This window comes from Marmota marmota, unplaced genomic scaffold (assembly GCF_001458135.2).
Source record: "Marmota marmota marmota unplaced genomic scaffold, marMar, whole genome shotgun sequence".
Classification (NCBI taxonomy): domain Eukaryota; kingdom Metazoa; phylum Chordata; class Mammalia; order Rodentia; family Sciuridae; genus Marmota; species Marmota marmota.
In genome coordinates this window covers 328,724-346,833 of record NW_026000101.1, presented here as the reverse complement: position 1 = coordinate 346,833, position 18,110 = coordinate 328,724, and the positions used below count along the sequence as shown (strand labels likewise).

Sequence of the window (18,110 nt, the reverse complement as noted above, 5' to 3'; positions counted from 1 at the left end):
GGGGATGTGCTCAGTGGTTCAAGTGCTTCTGGGTTGAATCCCCAGGACAAAAAGAAGAAAGAAAGGAGGGAGGGAAGGGAAAGAACCAGAATACGAGCCACATAACTTAAAATTTTCTAGTCGCCACATTTTAAAAAGGTAAAAACAAACAGGTGAAATTAATTTTAATAACATTTGTTTAGAAAAAAATAAATCCAAAATATTATTTCCACAAGGAATCAATAGTTAAAGGGAATCGATAGTTAAAAATCACTAGCGAGCTATTTTGCATTCTTTCTTTGTTTTTGGCGCTAAGTCTTTGAAACCCAGTGTGCGGCTTCCGCTCCCAGCCCACCCCGATTCAGGTGGAAATGTTCTGGAAATACTTGACGTGGGGATTTTCCGTGCGGCCATTTTCACTGGCGATGCTTGACCTGGCTTTCGAGCTCACTCAACGTCCATGGGAAATGGGGACCCGCAGACCCCAGTGGTCTCAAGTAGGCGTCAGGTTCTGCCGAGGCTGATTTAGACCTAACGTTTTCAATTTGATTTGAAAGTTGAGTGGACTCGGGGCCCAGGCCTCGGCCACAGCAGCTGGGTTTTGCGGGCTTGGCCTCCATGCTGGCTGGAGGCCCTGCTGGGCAGCGCGGGCTTCCTGATTAGAGCGGAGCCCTGGAGCCCTGGGATGCAGGAGTCTGTGCCTCGGTCCTTTGGAGCCACGGTGTGGTCTGACCAGTGGTCTTCCTGGGAACAGTCATCCTCTCCCGTACAGTGTCACTACATTGTGTCTTTCTGAGGTGATGGTCCTCCCCCAGGGTGGGCCGGAGCGTACTGAGATGCCGTGTGGGGGAGAGGACAGGGCGGCCGACTTCCCAACACGGTGCCCACCCGAGGAGGCCCCTCAGCATAGCAAGCAAAGGGGACCCTGCGGCGGGACATGGCCTCAGGGATGGCATAGAAGTGATGCATGACAGCTCAGAGATGGGAGGCCCTAGTCACCTCTCCTGCCCCCTATGTCCCCAACAGGGACCTGAGGTGGGAGTGGAAACCAGGTGGACGAGGAACCAGGCAGCCCTGCCACTGGTCAGAACCTGGCAGGGGACCTGTGGGCAGCCAGGCTGCCCCATCTGTGGAAGGGCCTCACTGGGGCCATGTCGGGTCACTAGAGGGTGGAACGTGCTTGGTGCACGGAGAGCTCAGCACAGGGCTTCTCAGGGCCGGAAGACTCTGCACACGACCGTGATCCGGCTTATGGGGGACCCGCCATAGATACCCGCGGTGGCAGAAGCCACACCAACCACTCGTGGGAGACCTCACGGCCAGACCCTGTTGTGTCCCTGCTCCTTAAGCTCTGTGGGGCACACTCCACACTGTCCCCACTCTGCCGATGGGACACCCAGGAAGTTAGGTGGTGCTCAAGGTCACGGGGACAGCGCTCGGATCTCATCACCTCTCACTCCCTCCCCCCTCTCCTTTCAGGGTCCTGAAGGAAGACCAGGGAAGCAAGGTGACAAGGGCCGGCCAGGGGCCAAGGTGGGTTCCCCGACTGCCATGGTGAGCCACGTCCCTCCCCTCCCAACGGGGCCCATGACAGCCTGTCTCTCCTCCCACTGCAGGGCGCCAAGGGTTACCAAGGACAGCTGGGTGAGATGGGTGTCCCCGGAGACCCAGGATCCCCTGGCACCCCAGGCCCTAAAGGCTCCCGGGGCAGCCTGGGCCCCACGGTGAGGACTCTGGCTGGGGGAGGGGAGCCAGGCATGGGAGGGAGGGACCGAGGGCACGAAGGGAGGGACTGGCTTCTTTCTGAGGGCATCGCCCACCCCAGCTGTTAGCTGAGCACCTGGTGTTCCCCGTCCCTGTCCCCTCGTTGGGATCACGATCCCCTTGGGGACCTGCAGAGAGCTTCCGCCCTCTGAACACACAGGCGAAGGGTTTCTTGCAGTTTGAAGGGGTCTGTGGGTCTCCTGGGGCTTCCTGTGCACCCCAGTACTAAAGCCCTGCTGTGGTCAGGGGGAGGGGACAGTCCCTTGGGTATTCTTACCAAGCAAGCTCTCTCACTGGGAATGGGCTTCTGGGGTGGGGTGAAGCCAGGGCAGGCCCCTGGAGGACTTGAGGGTGTCCCTGAGTGTGGCTGGGCTGTCCTGCAGGAAGGGCCAGAGGGGCGCCCGGGCTGTGGGAGGGAGGACCTCAGGGGAGGCCGGGTGGCCGATAGTGCTCCCACTGGGGCTGACATCCAGCTACCCCCACCCCCACATCATTAAAGGCGGAGTCGGGTCGCGTCCATCCCCAGCTCCCTAGAGCAACAGGAAGATGGGGCACAGGGCCAGGGAGGGATGAGTTTTGAGTATCATCTTTGATTTTAATAAAACTGATTTAACTCTAAGTCCATAAAATTTAAATCTTAATAACAGCTCTGTTTAAGTGGCTTGTGAAAGTTTTGGAAGTGAAGCAGGTGGCCATGGTGGCCCTCGGGAGCCTGGAGAAGGAAGGGTGGGGTGGCTGCTGGGGAGGAGGCCCGGGCTTCCTTTCCACCTTGCTCCCCCGCCCCCACCCCGTCCTCATGGGCAGGTGACATGCCTGACCCCTGGACTGAGTGCAGCTGGAACCCTGGGGAGAGTGTCCCCGCTGTGTCCCTGCTCTGAGAGCCACGCTCCACACCAACGAGGGTCTCCTCCTCTCCTAGGGTGCTCCAGGTCGGATGGGGGCCCAAGGAGACCCAGGACTGGCTGGTTACGATGTAAGCAGACGCCACCTTTGGAAACCTCCCCTCCCTCCCTGGAGCCCTGTCTTGCAGGCTCGGCTCTGCCTGGCCCCCACATCCCCAGCTAAAGGCTAGCCCCAGGGCCACCGAGGAGATGAGTCCCCCCTGCCCAGGCAGCTCCTGGGCCCACAGATGTGGGGGGTGGCAGGGGACCACGGGTGGAACAGGTGGCAGTGGGGCTTGATCAGAAAGGGAGACGAGGCTAGGGGTGAAGGAGCATGGGAGGGGCCTGTAGGGTCCCATCCTGGGTCCCTGTGGCCCTCGCCAGAGACAAGGTGTGATGGAGACCCTGCAGGGGTCTGGGAGAGGGGAAGGACAAGGGGGGGTCAGAGAAGGCAGGGACTGGGTGGGGGAGGTGCCTGCATCTGCAGTTCTGGCCGCAGCCTGGGGTCCTCTGAGTCCCCAACCAGCAGGCTGGCCTGAGACCCCTTAGAGGTGTGTCTGGAGGCCAGGCCCAGAGACCTAGGGAGCTTGCTCAAGCCACACGGCAACTTGGGGCAGAGCTGGAACCCAGTGTCTCAGTCCAGTGCCTCCGTCCAAATCTGAGTTCCTGGTCGGTGCCCTTGTCCCTCCTGAGTCCCCATCTGCCCCTCAACTCTATCATGTTTGCCTTCAGGGACACAAAGGCACTGTGGGACCCCTCGGGCCTCCGGGACCAAAAGGCGAAAAGGTGGGTATTTGATCATGGAGAAGCAGCTACCCCTTATATCTGGGGCCAGGGTCAGCTCTGGGGTCAGCAGTTACACACCCCTGGGGTCCTTGGAGACAGGGTGGCATAGGCGGCCCTGCTCACTCGCACTGGCCTGCCAGGCACGTCAGTCCGCTAAGCCCAGCAGGCAGAAGCTGAGCTCCATGTTCACCTGTGTATCATGGTCACCTCTGTGCCCAGTCCTGGGACAAGAGGCACATCCCCTGCCCTGACAGGGTGAAGGTCAAGCATAGATGTCAGTCACAAGGTGACTGAGGCCGTGCCACCCCCTCATCTGTGCCTGTGGTCACGGAAACCCCCACACGATGAGACCACCCAGCGGGAGCGAGGCGTGTGCTGAGCGCAGAGGATGGGGTGGAGGCCTGAGCCCAAGGCCAAGGGGAAGCGCATTCATCCCTCGCCTGGGGCTCAGGCTCTGGCTCAGACAGGAGAGGACTCACTGAAGGAGCCATGGGTCTTGGGCCCTGTCCAGTGGTGGTGGGGGAGATGGGGCATCAGAACGTGGGCCCTGGGTCGTGTCCAATATAACGAGAGACCCTGTGGACACGTGTCTGTGAAGAGGCCACCAGAGGGCTGCATGGGCTTCTGGGCACAGGGCAGGCAGGGTGTCTGGCCAGCTCTCCAGAGATGCATGCCCGGCCTGCAGCCTCGAGGGTGGCCTGCGTGTGTCGGGGGCAGATCTGCAGACCTGGCCCTCGATTCCTCAGTGGCCTTGGCTGGGAACCCCCTTTCCTGGGCCTCAGCTCCCCCGTCTGTGAAGTGCAGCCCAGCAGCACAGGACTGTCGTGTAGATTCTGTGAAGTGAGGTGTGACATGAACCCCATGAAGTGCCCAGCATGGGACGTGCCAGATCCCTTGCCCAGAGCTTACCAGTCCCCAGCGGCCCTCCACAGTGGGACTGAGCACTAGGTCACCCAGCCAGAGTGGGCGGGAAGGAGAGGGAATCCCCACTCCCTGGGCCACTGGTTCTCGGCCTCAGGCCAGGTCCTGCCTGCTTGGCCACTCCCCACGGGAGCCACAGAGCCCAGCCACGCACCTCAGCCGTGCCGCGGCCCTCTGCTCACGGGCCAGGACGTGGCCTGCCAGGGACCATTTCCCCCTCCCATCTCTCGGGCTCCTTCCAATCCCAGTGGACAACCAGGGGGCTCAGGGTTCCCTGCTGAGCCCCCTACCTGGAATGGGTCCCCAGGGTGACACAGCAGTTTCTGGGGGTGGAGTCTGGCCCCTGATTCTGTCCCGTCTTCCACTCGCACCTTCCCTGTGGCTGGCAAGAGGTCACACTGTCCCAGGGCCTCCAGGGTCCGCCATGGCCCAGGATCACAGCTCTGGACTCAGCTCCTACCCCGTCTGTCCTTGGCCAGGTCACTTCTGTTACTGTCATCAACAGCAATTCTAATGGCCACCTGGAGTCCCACGAGCAGGCACAGAGGCTGGCCCCTCCTCTTGAGGCCTCATAAGAACGCTTGAAGGTGTCCCCATCCCACTGTCCACTCTGAAGCTGTGTTAGGGACAAGGTCTGCAGTCGGCCAGCTGCCAGGTGTCTCCAGGAGAAGCCCCAGGGCCTTCTTTGGGGCTCCGAGCAATGGAAGGAGGGACGCTGGTCAGGGGTCCACTTCCTCCCAGCCACTGAGGACAGAGCAGCCGAGCACTCCCATGGCCCCCTGTGCCTCTGTCCTCTGCAAAACAGGAAGAGTGATGGGGCTGTCGTGAGCTTCAGTGGGCCTGCCTGTGTCTGCCTAGGGCAGTGTCCACGCGGGCCAGCATCCACACACCGTCTCGTGGGCTCCCTGTGGCCGTTAGCCATCATCCCTTCACCCAGCTCAGCCCTCCCCCAGCTGAAGAAAGCTAGGACGGGCAGGGACATGCTGAAGACCCGCAGCTGGCCCCGTCCGGGATGGGGGCTGACCCCTGGCCTCGTGCTGCCCGCCTCCGCAGGGGGTCCACTGGGCCCCGGTGCTGTTTGTGCTCCCCAGTCCCAGGTCCAAACCACCCGAGCTCTGCCTGAGGCTTGCTTGCCTTTCTGTGCATCTGCTGCCCGCAGTCCCGGGTGACTCCTCCTAGAGCTGGTTCTGTGTCCACAGGGGGAGCAGGGGGAGGACGGCAAGGCGGAGGGGCCCCCTGGGCCGCCTGGAGATCGGGTAAGCCTTGCCCCTCCCCTGGGCTGCATGGCTCTGTGGGCTTCCCGGTGGGGTCTCTTGCTCTGTGGGGGCAGGCTGAGCAGAGGTGAGGCTGTGGCCTTTATTTTGCTATTGTCCTTGTCATTCAGGGCCCTGTGGGTGACCGAGGAGACCGTGGTGAACCCGGGGACCCAGGATACCCTGTGAGTACCAGAGTCCTACATGTTGCAGGACCCTGAGGCCACCTGCCCCGGGACATAGGCCCCCCTCCACCGGCAGTGCCCAGCTAGAAGTGAGACCCCTTTAAGAGGCCAGGACTAGTCCCACTGCAGAGGGGGGCCTGGCCTTTCCTGGGGTCAGAGAGGCTGAGGTCAGAGGGAGACTGGCTGGGCCTGGTGCCTGTTGGCAGCCTCCTCAGCTGTGGTCCTGAGTGGTCCCTTCCCTCCGAGGGCCTCGGTTCCCTGCATGTGGCTGGGAGCAGCTCCCCCAGCAGGAGCAGTGGCAAACCATTGAGCCACCAGGCTCTCCCACCCTGTCCCTCCTCCACATGTGAGTGGAGGGTCCCTGTCGCGCCCGTTCTGCAGACAGGGGAGCTGGGCTCGGGGAGGGACGGTGATGCGTGGCTAGGAAGGCCAGGGCTTGCGGCTCCTACCCTGGCTCCTAGCCCCTCCCAGACAGGTCCCCTCAGCTGCCTCTCCTTGGCTTCCAGGGACAGGAGGGTGTTCCCGGGCTCCGAGGAAAGCCTGGCCAGCAGGGCCAACCCGTGAGTGGTGCTTGCTGCCCCACCCCCTCCTGCCCTGAGGAGGGTGGGACAGTAAGTGGGAAGTAAAGACTCAAGGGACCCTCCCTCCGAGGACGTGGGGAAGCAGCCCGTTCTGGTTTCTCCTGCCCTGACCCTGGGGACACCCCCAGAGCCTGCACCCCCAAACCCCTCCCCACCCTCCCTCTCCAGGCGGAGACTGGCCACCCTCCCCGGGAGAGAATCCTGGGGCTGCCTTGCGTCATCTCCCCTTGGTTTGCAGGGGCATCCGGGACCCCGGGGGCGGCCGGGACCCAGAGGATCAAAAGGCGAAGAGGTGAGAAGGCTGAATTCCTGGGGAGACCGAGGCCCGGGCCAGGGGAAGGGCTGACCCAGGACCAGACTCCCCGTGAGCCCGCAGCCCAAGTGCGGTGCCTGGGGAGGAGCCCCTGTCTCAGGTCAGCAGAGGGGCCTGAACTCAGGGCCGCAGGAGCCAGGGTGGCCTCTTGACCGCCTTAGCCACTGGAGACAGGAAACCTCGGGAGGGAAGCAGGGGTCTGGAGAAAGAGGAGAGGGACAGGATGATCACAGGGGACCTTCCCAGCCTGGACCAGGGTCCCTGGGCCTCCCTCCCCAAGGCTGGGCCAGGTAAATGGCCTCCAGCCAGGTCCCTTCCACCCACACCTGCTAGGGATAGCCACACTCCTCATGAGTGGGCCAGCCAGCCCTGGGTCTGACTCTCACCAGACGAGGACAATGACCAGAGCTCGGCAGCAAGGGGGCCAAGCAGCGTGGGGACAGCAGCACTGGCTGACCCCAAGGCGGCTGGCCCTGGGCCTCCAGGCTGCTGTCCCGGACTGCTCATGGAATCAGGAGCTCACAGAGGCCTCATTCCTGGACGCCTCTCCCAAGAGCGCCCCCTCCTCCAGGCAGCCTGACATGTGACCCTCACTTTTGCTTTCTCAGGGTCCAAAGGGAAAGCCGGGCAAGGCCGGGGCCCCAGGTCGGAGGGGGATCCAGGTGAGTCCCTGTGGCTGCTGTGCCCCCTCAAGCTCTCCCCCACCCCAACATTCACCACCTTCCTGTGTACCCCCAGGGGCTGCCGGGGCTGCCTGGGCCGCGGGGCGTGGTGGGAAGACAGGGCCCCGAGGGTGTCGCGGGACCAGATGGGCTTCCTGGCAGGGATGGCCGAGCAGGACCACAGGTGAGCAGGACTTGGGGTGAGCAGATGGTGTCTCCATTTGAGACAAGGTGTGGAGGGGGGCTGCCACATGCCACAGGCCAGGGAGCCAGTAGGGACACTTGGCGGGGTGGCGCAGAAGTTCCCGCATGCTTTGGTGTGGGTTTCAGCCTCATCCCTTGGGCCCTGGGAGCACGGACCTTCTTGGGGTCTCTCTTTGATGCCCACCCCTGCCTGACCTCACATCCTAGTTGTTGCCGTCCCTGTGGGTCCAGCCATCTCACACAGGCAGGAGTGACCTCCTGTCCTCCCTGTGCCCACCCCGACTCTGGCCTGTTTCCTGAAATCCAAGAGACTCCGTTGCCTGCTTTCTTTACAGGGAGATCAAGGGGATGACGGGGACCCTGGCCTTGTGGGCCCTGCTGGGAGGAGAGGAAATCCAGGTGTGGCCGGCTTGCCTGGAGCACAGGGGCCCCCAGGATTCAAGGTCAGATGCTTCTAACTCACTTACCTTCCCTCTGCCCTTTCTGACTAGCTCTACCAATTTTTACATCACCCATGTCCCAGGGCCTGTGTGAAAATTAAAATCTATGCTGTGACTTTTCTCTGGGGTCCTGTCCCAGTCTTATAGGATACTTTATTCCCAGAGCTGTACTACTGCCCCCTAGAGGGCTCTGGAAATGACCCACTGTAGCTGAGTTGTCCACGGGCGCCCTCTTGTGGGTCCCGGTGGAACAGCCTATGGGAGGCGGCAGGCATCCTTAGAAAACTTCCCTGGGATGAGAGGCTGCTGTCAATCAGGCAGAGCCCAGGACTAGACCCTGAGGGGAAAATGAAGTCCAAGGACCCAGACACAGCTCTTGCTCTCTCTGAACTAGAGTCTAGTAGGGAATGGTTGGAACCTCCTGAGAGGACAGCAGGCAGAGACAGGTGGCTTTAGCCCAGTGAGGATTTGACGGAGAAAAAGAGAAGGTTTTGTAGGTGGAGGGATGTGTGGCCAGGTCTGGAGGTGGGGCTTGTGGCATGCTGGGGAGAAGAGAGACAGTGCAGGAGAGGGAGGGCACGACAGAGGGAGGAAGGAGGCTTCCTCCGAGGGTCTCCATCCTCCCAGCCTCCCTGCATCACCCCACTGCCCTGAGATCTCGAGGGACCCTGTGGAATCCCTGATCTCCTAGGCCCTCCCCCTCCCCCTCCCCCTCCCTGAATCATTTCCCCCTTTGACTGGCAATCTTGGTGTGTTTCTTTTAGGGTGAAAGTGGGTTACCAGGGCAGCTGGGTCCCCCTGGCAAGAGAGGGACTGAGGGCGGATCAGGGCTTCCTGGGAAGCAGGGGGAGCCAGGATCCAAAGGCCAGGCGGTGAGTGAGTCACAAAGCACACACTCATGTGCACACACAAATACACTCACACACCCCCACTTGTATACACAAGCACACATACACACACACAAATACACTCATGCGTGTATACCTGCACCTGTACACACACTCACATGCATGCACATACACACTCAGACATACCCACACATCTGAAGAATACACTACAGACACACGTACACTCGTGTTCATGTACCCACACATGCACACACACAAACACTTGTGTTCACAAATGTACACATAGGCCAAGAAGCCACCTGTCTACTTGTTGACAAAGAGATATATAATCTCTCTGGGCACCAGATGCTGTCAGCCTCCCTGAGCTGGATGGTGGGGGTGCTGCAGCCCTTCCAGAATGAGGAGAGGGGATCCCAACCAGCACCCGGGTCTGCACTCCAGGGACAGTGCTCTTCCTGTACCTTCCTCACCATCTGTCTCAGGAGCTAGATACCTCACCCTGCTGGACAAAGAGGGGGAGATGAACAAGGAGTAGACAACAAAGAATAGAAACAAATATCAATTGGCCCTAGTACCCCCAGTTAAAACAGATTTATGCCAGGTGCTGTGGCCCACGCCTGTCATCCCAGTGGATCAGGAGGCTGAGGCAGGGGAATGGCGAGTTCAAAGCCAGCCTCAGCAAAGGCAAGGTGCAACGCAACTCAATGAGACCCTGTCTCTAAACAAACACAAAATAAGGCTGGGGATGGGGCTCAGTTCAGTGATCAAGTGCCCCTGAGTTCAACCCCTGGTACCCCTCCCCCCAAAAAACAGATTTATAATTTAATTGAATAAAAAAACCAAGCCCCAACTATGTACTACTACAATAATGTAAAGACATTTGAATGTAAAGACAGAAATAGGGTAAAGTCATGATATGGAAAAAGATATTTTGTGCTAATGCTTGTCAAAAGAAAGCCAGAGAAGCTATTTTAATATCAGACAAAATGGATTTTGGAGCAGTGGTTATTAACAGTAATGAAGAAGTTCATTTCATAGTGATCCAAGGGGTCAGTTTGTCAAGATGTAGAGAAATCCTGAATGTTCATACACCTGATAATAGACTTTAAAATACAGTAAGCAGGGCTGGGGCTGTAGCTCAGTGGTTGAGCAACTGCCTCACCCGTGTGAGGCACTGGGTTTGATCCTCGGCACCACATTAAAAATAAATAAAACATATTTTTTAAAATACAGTAAGCAAAACCTGATAGAACTATAAGGGGAAGTAGACGAATCCACAATTACAATTGAAGATTTCAATATATTTCTCTTATCAATAAATAGAGTAAATAGTCAGAAATTCGGTAAGGATGTAGAAAACTGGAACATTATCAGCAAACGCGACCTAATAGAGCACTGCACCAAGTATCAGCAAGATATGCATTCTTTGCAAGCACATGCAGGACATTTGCGAAGACATGACATTCTGAGCCTATAAAAATGAGCCTTAAAAAGTCACAAAGATTCAATTCACACAAAGAATATTCTGTACCATGATGATGAAATGGAAAATCAATAACAGATATCTGAAAAATCTCCAAATATTTGAAAACTAAGTAAAGAACATCCACATGATCCACAAGAGGAAATCAAAAGGGAAATTAATATTTTATGAAATGAGAACACGGTGTATCACTAGTGGGGCCAAGACAGCACTTAGTAGGGTGTTTAAGGAATAGAGAAGGCTTTCGAATCCATGGCCTCAGATCCCATTGTAAGAAACTAGGGAAAAAATTAGATACCAAGCAGATAGAAGAAAGGAAACAATAAGATCAGAAATTTTAAAAACCAGGAAAACAATAAGAAAAATGGAAAGTTGTTTTTTTGAGAAAGTCAGTAAAATTGATAAACTTCTCAGAAAAATAAAAAGAGAGAGAGAATACTTACATTACTAATATCAGGAATAACAGATGCTATCACTAAAGATACTACAGGTGTTAAAAGAATAATAAGGGGATATTGTAAAAAAAAAACCATTATGTCAAGAAATTTAAGTAACTCTCAGGTGAAATGGGCAAATTTCTTCAAAGACAAAACTAATAGTTCATTCCAGAAGAAATCAATAACCTACACAGCCATGTATCTCTTAAAGAAAATGAATAAGTGAGTCTAAAAGTTTCCCACAAATAAAACTCTGGTGAATTTTACTAAGCACATTTATGAAACAAATAATACCTATTCTATGTAAACTTATTCAGAAAATGAATTTATTTCCGTGAGCCAACTTATTCCATGAGCCAGAATCACCTGATGTTAAAACCAAAGACATTACAAGAAAACTACAGACCAGTATACCTCATAAATAGAGGCACAGCAATTCTCAATGTAATGTTAGAAAAATTAGTCTAAGACTGTATTAAAAAGGACAACACAAGAAGACCACATGGAGTTTATCCCAGGAATGCAAGGGTGGTATTACATTTGAAAATAGGTCAATCTAATCCACCATATTTTTTAAAATTTTATTTACTTATTCTGATAGCATTGTGATTCATGGCACACAGTTGCAGCACAACTTTTCATTTCTCTGATTGTACATGATGTAGTATCACAGCATATGGACAGTCATATATGTACCTAGGGTAATGATGGCCACCTCATTCCACTATCATTTTCTATTTAACAAACTAAAACAAAACACCATTTGATAGTCTCAGTAGATGAAGAAAAATAGTTGACAAAAATCTAATTTCATTTCTGATAAAAACTCCAATAAACTAGGTACAGAAGAAACTTCTTCATTTGATAAAGAAAATCCAAGAACAACTCAGTTAACATCATATGCAGTAGTGATTAGTTGGATGCTTTCTCTTATGGAGCAGAAACAAGCTACCCCTTCCATCTAATATCATCTTGGCCATTCTAGTCAGTGTAATAAGGCATGAAAAAGAAATTTAAAAATTTTCATTGTAGAATGAAATGATTTCTACAGAGGAAAATCAAATGAAATCTACAAGAAAGCTATTGTAATAAGCAAGTTTATTAAGATCACTGGAAACTGATCAATATGCACAAATAAATTATATTACTACATATTAAGCAATCACTAGCAATTTCTAGCAACAAGGAATCACAAATTGAAATTTAGAAGTAATACTGTTTATAAAAGTAAAAAAATATGAAATGCCAAGAGATACATCTACTACCAGGGTGCAAGAAATGTACCCTGAAAACGACAAAACATTGCTAAGAAAAATTTTTAAAAAAACATATGTACCTACATAGTGTCCATGGGTTAAAAGACTCAAGATTATGAGGATGTCCATTTTTCTCACATTGATCTATGGATTGAACACAATCAAGACATTGTTGAAAAATATTGAAGAAAAACCTGAATAAGTGAGAAGACATCCCATGTTCATGAATCAGAAGATGACACTGCTAAGATGGCGATACTCCCCACACACTGGCCTCCCAATTCAGTGCAGTCCCTACCACAATCTGCTGAAGTCAGCAAATAGATTCTGATCTGGAAAAGATCCGAGTATTCGTAAGACTCACACTTCCCAATTCAGAACTTATTACAGAGCTAGAGTAACCACAGTGTGGCCCAGGCACAGGTCAGCTGTAGGCTACATGAATAGAGTCCACTTCTCTGTCCTGTCCTCTCTTGCCTCCCTGACTGGTTGTTCTCTGACCACTTTGTAGACTGGCTGTGGGGGTCTGGGCCTCTGTAATTGCTTACGCCCAGTCTGAACCTGGTGCCCTCCATCACATAATACTCGTGTGACGCTCAGCAAATTCCCGCCCTTTCTGAGCCTCATTTCTGTCATCTATAAACAGGGCACCTGGGAACGTCAAACAGCTGGCCCATAGCGCTGGTGACTCTAGGGGACCATGTCCTAACAGAGCTCTTGGGGTGGGTGGGCTCCACGGATCCCTCCTCTCTCTTCCTGAGGACCTGGGAGAGGAGCCTTGTGGAGTTTCCCCGTGGATTCCCCGCTCGCCTGGTGGAGGACGCCGCCCCCTGGCCCCTCAGCACCCAGGCTGGCACCGCGCGTGTGAGCTCGTCACTCTTCTCCCATGGCCCCTGGGTCCTGGGGGACGGGCCAGCACCCTAGCCCTGTCCTGCTCTCCCCACAGGGTGACTCTGGCGAGATGGGCTTCCCAGGAGTGTCTGGCCTCTTTGGACCCAAGGTACGGACCCCCGCTCCTCCCGGCTCCTGTGGGGTCCTCTGCCCTCGCCCACTCGTTCATTCACTTGTTCATTCCACCAATATTGGCCGAGCACTCACAGTGTGGGCACCATGACAGCTGGGGACACAGCCAGCAGCCAGCACGTCCTCACGCTCACTGCCATGATGGCACGCCTGGGTTCCTGGCCCAGCTCCGCGGCTCACCTGTGCCTCAGGCACGCGGCTTAGTCCCGCTGAGCCTCGCTTTCCTCATCTGTCAAGTGGGGACAGTAAGTGGAGGATGGATGCAGAACTCTGCCAGAGGCACAGGCCACCAACCAACAGTGCCACGGCCTGCGCCTGCGCGATACCCGTGGGTGGGCTCCTACCACCTCCTGGGGCCCAGACACCATGGGGGAGTTCGGGGGACCCCCTGGGCTGCCCAGGCACAGACTGCCCTTCCTCTGCTCTCCGCAGGGCCCCCCTGGGGACATCGGCTTCAAAGGCATCCAGGGCCCCCGGGGGCCTCCTGGCTTGATGGTGAGTCCCCTCCTCTGTTCCAGCCCTTGACTGGCCACACCTAGGACTCACATCCTCCTCTTCCTGCTTCTTTCCACCAGCTGGGCCGCAGCCCTTCCTCCCCCTCTCCTCCTGCTCCACTCTGGTAGCCCCCGGGCACACAGAAGGGGCTGCATGTGGGAGGAGCCGGGGAGTGTGTGGCCCGAGGAGGTGTCCCACCCATCCCTGGGGACACGCAGGCAGCCCCCCAGCCTCTGTCCCTGGGACCGTTCCCCAGGCCTGGAACAAGCCCACTCAGCCTGTCTGTCTCCTTTAGGGAAAGGAGGGCATCATTGGGCCCCTTGGAATCCTGGGACCGTCGGGACTCCCGGTAGGTGCAGGGGCTGGGCCTCGGTTTCCCCTTCCGGGAACTGGATTCCCCTCTGACCCTGTCTCACTGGGCTCTGGTTTGTTGCAGGGTCCAAAGGGCGACAAAGGCAGTCGAGGGGACTGGGTGAGTGGAGGACGAGGGGACTCAGGGTGGGCCCCAGCTCGGCCTGCGTCTGACTCTGTCCCTCTTGTGTCTCCCTCCAGGGATTGCAGGGTCCCAGGGTGAGTGTGCTTGGCGTGAGGGCGAAGGGCAGGGGAGTGGGCGGGGGCTCTGGGTCTCCTGTCCGTGACCACTGTCCTGTGGGCCCTTTCTCTCTGGACCTCATCTGCACCTGTCCACACCAGGGAACCAAGGTCCTGGGCCTCCTGTCTGCCTGATGAGGACCTGGGGTGGGAGACGGAGGGCCCTTGCTGACCAAGGCTAACTGTTCTCTTCCTCCAGGGTCCTCCCGGCCCAAGAGGGCGGCCTGGCCCACCGGTAGGTAGCTTGGTGTCTTAGCATGGGGCACCCTGGACATCTGGGCAGAGGCGGGGTCCCTATGGAGGAGATCAAGGCTTTGCCAGCAGACTGTCCTTGACCCCGAGTCTCGCAGGACTCACATGCTTCTTGCAGTCACAGACTCTGGGAGAGCGTAGACCAGCCTGGGGGCGGGGACGGTCATCCCGGCCTGCGGCAGCACAGACACTGGCTTGGCGGTCTTCACCTGCCCCACGGCCCACCACTCTCCTGGCAGCCGGGGCTTCAGCACCGGGCCCATCCAGTGCTGACCCACCATCTTCTTTTGCAGGGACCTCCAGGGCGTCCAGTCCAGCTTGTAAGTTGGAGAATGTTCTCTTTGGTCACTTTGGGAGAGGCCTGGGAGGTGAAGGGGAGAGCTAACAGCCTTGTCTGGCCACAGTGGCCAGAACCCTAAGCCGGGCCCAGGGATGCCCCCCGTCCTCTCGTTCCTTGGCGGAAGCCCTGGACCCTAGGCCACAGGAGGGGCCTGGGACCACAAGGCAGGAAAGCTGAGTGTTCCTCTTGCTGGACTCGCATCTGGGGACCATGAGTCCAGGGTCCTGCCCAGCTGCTGGCCCCTGGTCCTGTCTGTGCCCCGACATGTGGGCTGGTTGCTGACGATCCCCTGCCTCAGATTCTGTCCACAGAGGGTCAGAAAAGTGGACAGATGGGGACCACACCCCTGTTTGACAGCGTGGCCTTGCCCCACCGGGGACAAATCTGTCCCCATTTTTCCACTGTCCTGGTTGACCTCTGGATCCAGCCCTGAGAGTGTCCCTCCCGGGCAGGGCCCCAGGAAGACCAAGCTGAGATGGCACCTGGGCCAGGAGTCCTCAGCCTCTCAGCTCCTCCCAGTTTCTCAAGGTCCCTCTGTCCACTGTCACAGAAGCAGTAATGGCCACCCTGACTGTCTCTCCACATCCCCGCGTCCTTCTCATCCATAAGAGACAGTGGGGAGGGAAGGGAACCAGGAGAAAAGCCTTTTCTCCTAAAATACAGAAAAGGAGAGGATTTTGAATTTCTGAGTGACAGCTAGATCAACTGCCTGCTGGTTACACCCCAGACACCGGGAGAAGAGCTTTCCACGGGTGGACTCATGAGTTAGCTCCTCAGTTCATTGAGGGGAGTTTTGTGTCAGGCCCATTTTCAAGATGGGAGGACTGAGACCCAGGGCGTGGATGGGAAGTGGCAGGGCTGGGTTGGACCCTGAGGTATCCCTCCAGGTCCTCGGCTTTACTCGGTGCCCAGATCTCTTCTCCCCTGTTCTTCTGGCAAGACTTTGCCTCTGCCAGCCCGGGGCAGGGCTGGAGGCTCATGAGACTGGTACAGTGCCCCCCAGACATGGAACTGTGGGGCGTAGAGAAAGGGGCCCCAGCGGCCTGGAACCAGGAGGATCAGAGAGGCCTCCCACCACTGCCAAGTTTTGTACTGCTGACCTTGGCATCCTGTGCCTGTGGGAGGCTGAGCAGCTTTCCTGGTCTTTGACCAGAAGATCAAGTAGTGCCCCTTCCCTAGTTGTACCTGTCTAAGATGTCCCCAGGTATTACGAATGCCCCAGGGGAGCATCTTCACCCCAGTTGAGAAGCAGTGGAATAGGAGATAGCCTAACAGTGCATTTGAGGAAGGGAAGAATTTTCCAGGGAAAGGGAGCAACACTTTCAAAGGCCCTGTGGTTAGACAGCACGGCACCTAGGAACTTAGAAGTTCTGAGTGTGCCCAGTGCTAGCATGTGCCGGGGAGAGGAGAGAAACAGGGCTCAGGAGCACAGCACTCAAGCTGGGTCTTGTAACCACGGGAGGAGTTCTAACTTCATCCCAAGGGCCAGGGGGAGCCACTGAAGTGCCTAAAGTCAGTGCCTACAGTCACTGACTCTGTCTCCATGGGAGGAAGGAGTTTGCAGAGTGCATGATTAACCAAGATCCTGCCAGACCAAGTGGGGTGGGAGAGTGGGTGCTCGGGCCCTGGGGTTCCCACTTTCTGGGCCTGGGGGACCAGGATATACCCCTTGTCTTTCCCTGCACAGCAACAAGATGACCTTGGGGCAGCTTTCCAGACGTGGATGGACACTAACGGAGCACTCCGACCAGAGGTACCTCCAGGAGCTCTGCCCACATGGTGTCCAGTCCTGGGAGAAGTGTGGCTGACGGCCCTTGTGTGATCTGTGCCCTCCACCTGGCCTGCACCAGTGTGTCAGAGCCGTGTCTATGACATCTCACAATCCCAGATGAGGCTCTTCCTGGGGTTCAGAAGGGCAGCAGCAGGTCCGGGGTCACGCGGCCAGCACACAGAAGCCGCTCTGGCCTGTGCTTTCTCCAGGGCCTCTGGGGTCCGGAGACGCTTGCTGCCCTGAGTCAGGGAGAGACGCTCCCCTGGGCGCCCTGTGGCCTGGCCAGCCGTCCTCCAGCAACAGAGAGCTCACAGTCAGCCATGGTCAGGGCTCGGCCGGGACCCGGCTCCCCGCCCCGGGATGGGGAGCTCTCGGCTCCAGCTCCACCTCCACCCAGAGCCACCTTCTTTGTTCCTATGTAACTGCTGGGCTCGCAGTCCACAGGGACAGAAGCAGGGATGGGCCCCTGCCGTCCACCCAGGGAGGTCAGTGGAAAGACAGATATCCGTGGGCAGAGAAGGGGAGAGTTTCCTTCCACCCAGGAGGTCATTTGCTCCACACCCAGGGAGGCAGCTGGCCTGTGGCCATCCTTAACAATAGCCCTGCGCGCCGCGCCTTCCCCACAGCGCCTCGCACACGGCAGGAGATGAGTGTCCGCAGATACGTGGACGTTTATTCCTCATGTGCACCAAGGCCAGCTGGCTTGGTAACGACAGACCTAGGTTGCCTGCCGGGGCTGTGCCCTCTTCCTCTCCCACGCACCATCCCTAAGGTTACCCCATGGCAGGGGGACGCCTCGCCAGGGGACAGAGCAGGAGAACAGTGCCGGAGACCAGGGGTCAGAATTTTGCAAGGGGCACATTGTGTTCTTGTCATTGCTTTGGTTGGAGCATGGCCTCCTGCCCCCACCTACTGCAGAGGGGGCTGGGGGTGGGCTCTGTCCACACAGAAGACTCACACCATGCATGTGCACACCTGCATGCACACATGTGTACACCTTCACACCCACACACCTGCACGCACACACGTGCACACCCATGTGCATGCACACAGACATACACATGCTCCTGCGTGCACACATGCACACACCTTCACACCCACACACCTTCACGCACACACATGCACACCCACGTGCATGCACACAGACATACACGTGGCCTCTGCCAGGTCTGGGGGGAGGGCTTATTGAGCTCTGATCTGTGGCTTTGGAAAGGGGCTGGAGGTCCTGCAGGAGGAGTTGGGGCTGCTCAGGGTCACCCAAAGGCCCTGCTCCCCGCACTCTGCGGCCATCCCCCTCCTCCCCCATCTCTGAGCCACAGTCCTCCCCCAGGCACTTTTGTCTGTTGGTCCCAGTGTGTGACTTGGTGCCTCACAGGAGCTCCTGCTCCCACCCAGGTGAGCCCAGCAGGGCACGGGAGCCCCCAAGGCAGCACTTCCTCCTCCAGGGACTCTCCCTTGCAGGCCACGCCGTGGTGTCCTGTGCATCCCATCTGCCTGCCTCCTGGGGCTCTGCCCTTCCTGTGCCAGAGAACAGGGCCTCACCTGTGCTTCCTCAAACCTGAGCCGAGGCGGCAGCCCCACCCACTGCCTCTTGTCCCTGGCCCCAGTTTCTTTATCTGTGAAGTGGAGAGAGACGCAGCCTGGC

General features: G+C 56.8%; 1 protein-coding gene across 5 annotated transcripts in view; it reads left to right on the top strand.

The window, feature by feature from the left end:
• Col27a1 (collagen type XXVII alpha 1 chain) overlaps nt 1–18,110 on the top strand; it is a 126,587-nt gene that overhangs the window by 102,519 nt on the left and 5,958 nt on the right. For 4 of the 5 annotated variants that reach the window (XM_048783133.1, XM_048783134.1, XM_048783132.1 and 1 more), the window contains 20 exons: nt 1,459–1,512; nt 1,596–1,703; nt 2,663–2,716; nt 3,357–3,410; nt 5,531–5,587; nt 5,716–5,769; nt 6,276–6,329; nt 6,589–6,642; nt 7,272–7,325; nt 7,402–7,509; nt 7,865–7,972; nt 8,734–8,841; nt 12,940–12,993; nt 13,449–13,511; nt 13,807–13,860; nt 13,948–13,983; nt 14,064–14,081; nt 14,302–14,337; nt 14,648–14,674; nt 16,382–16,447. In XM_048783133.1, the coding sequence (XP_048639090.1) occupies nt 1,459–1,512; nt 1,596–1,703; nt 2,663–2,716; nt 3,357–3,410; nt 5,531–5,587; nt 5,716–5,769; nt 6,276–6,329; nt 6,589–6,642; nt 7,272–7,325; nt 7,402–7,509; nt 7,865–7,972; nt 8,734–8,841; nt 12,940–12,993; nt 13,449–13,511; nt 13,807–13,860; nt 13,948–13,983; nt 14,064–14,081; nt 14,302–14,337; nt 14,648–14,674; nt 16,382–16,447 (1,221 nt within the window). Of the gene's footprint in view, nt 1–1,458; nt 1,513–1,595; nt 1,704–2,662; nt 2,717–3,356; nt 3,411–5,530; nt 5,588–5,715; nt 5,770–6,275; nt 6,330–6,518; nt 6,643–7,271; nt 7,326–7,401; nt 7,510–7,864; nt 7,973–8,733; nt 8,842–12,939; nt 12,994–13,448; nt 13,512–13,806; nt 13,861–13,947; nt 13,984–14,063; nt 14,082–14,301; nt 14,338–14,647; nt 14,675–16,381; nt 16,448–18,110 lie in introns of those variants that run through there. The other variant, XR_007340633.1, reaches the window with a different exon arrangement.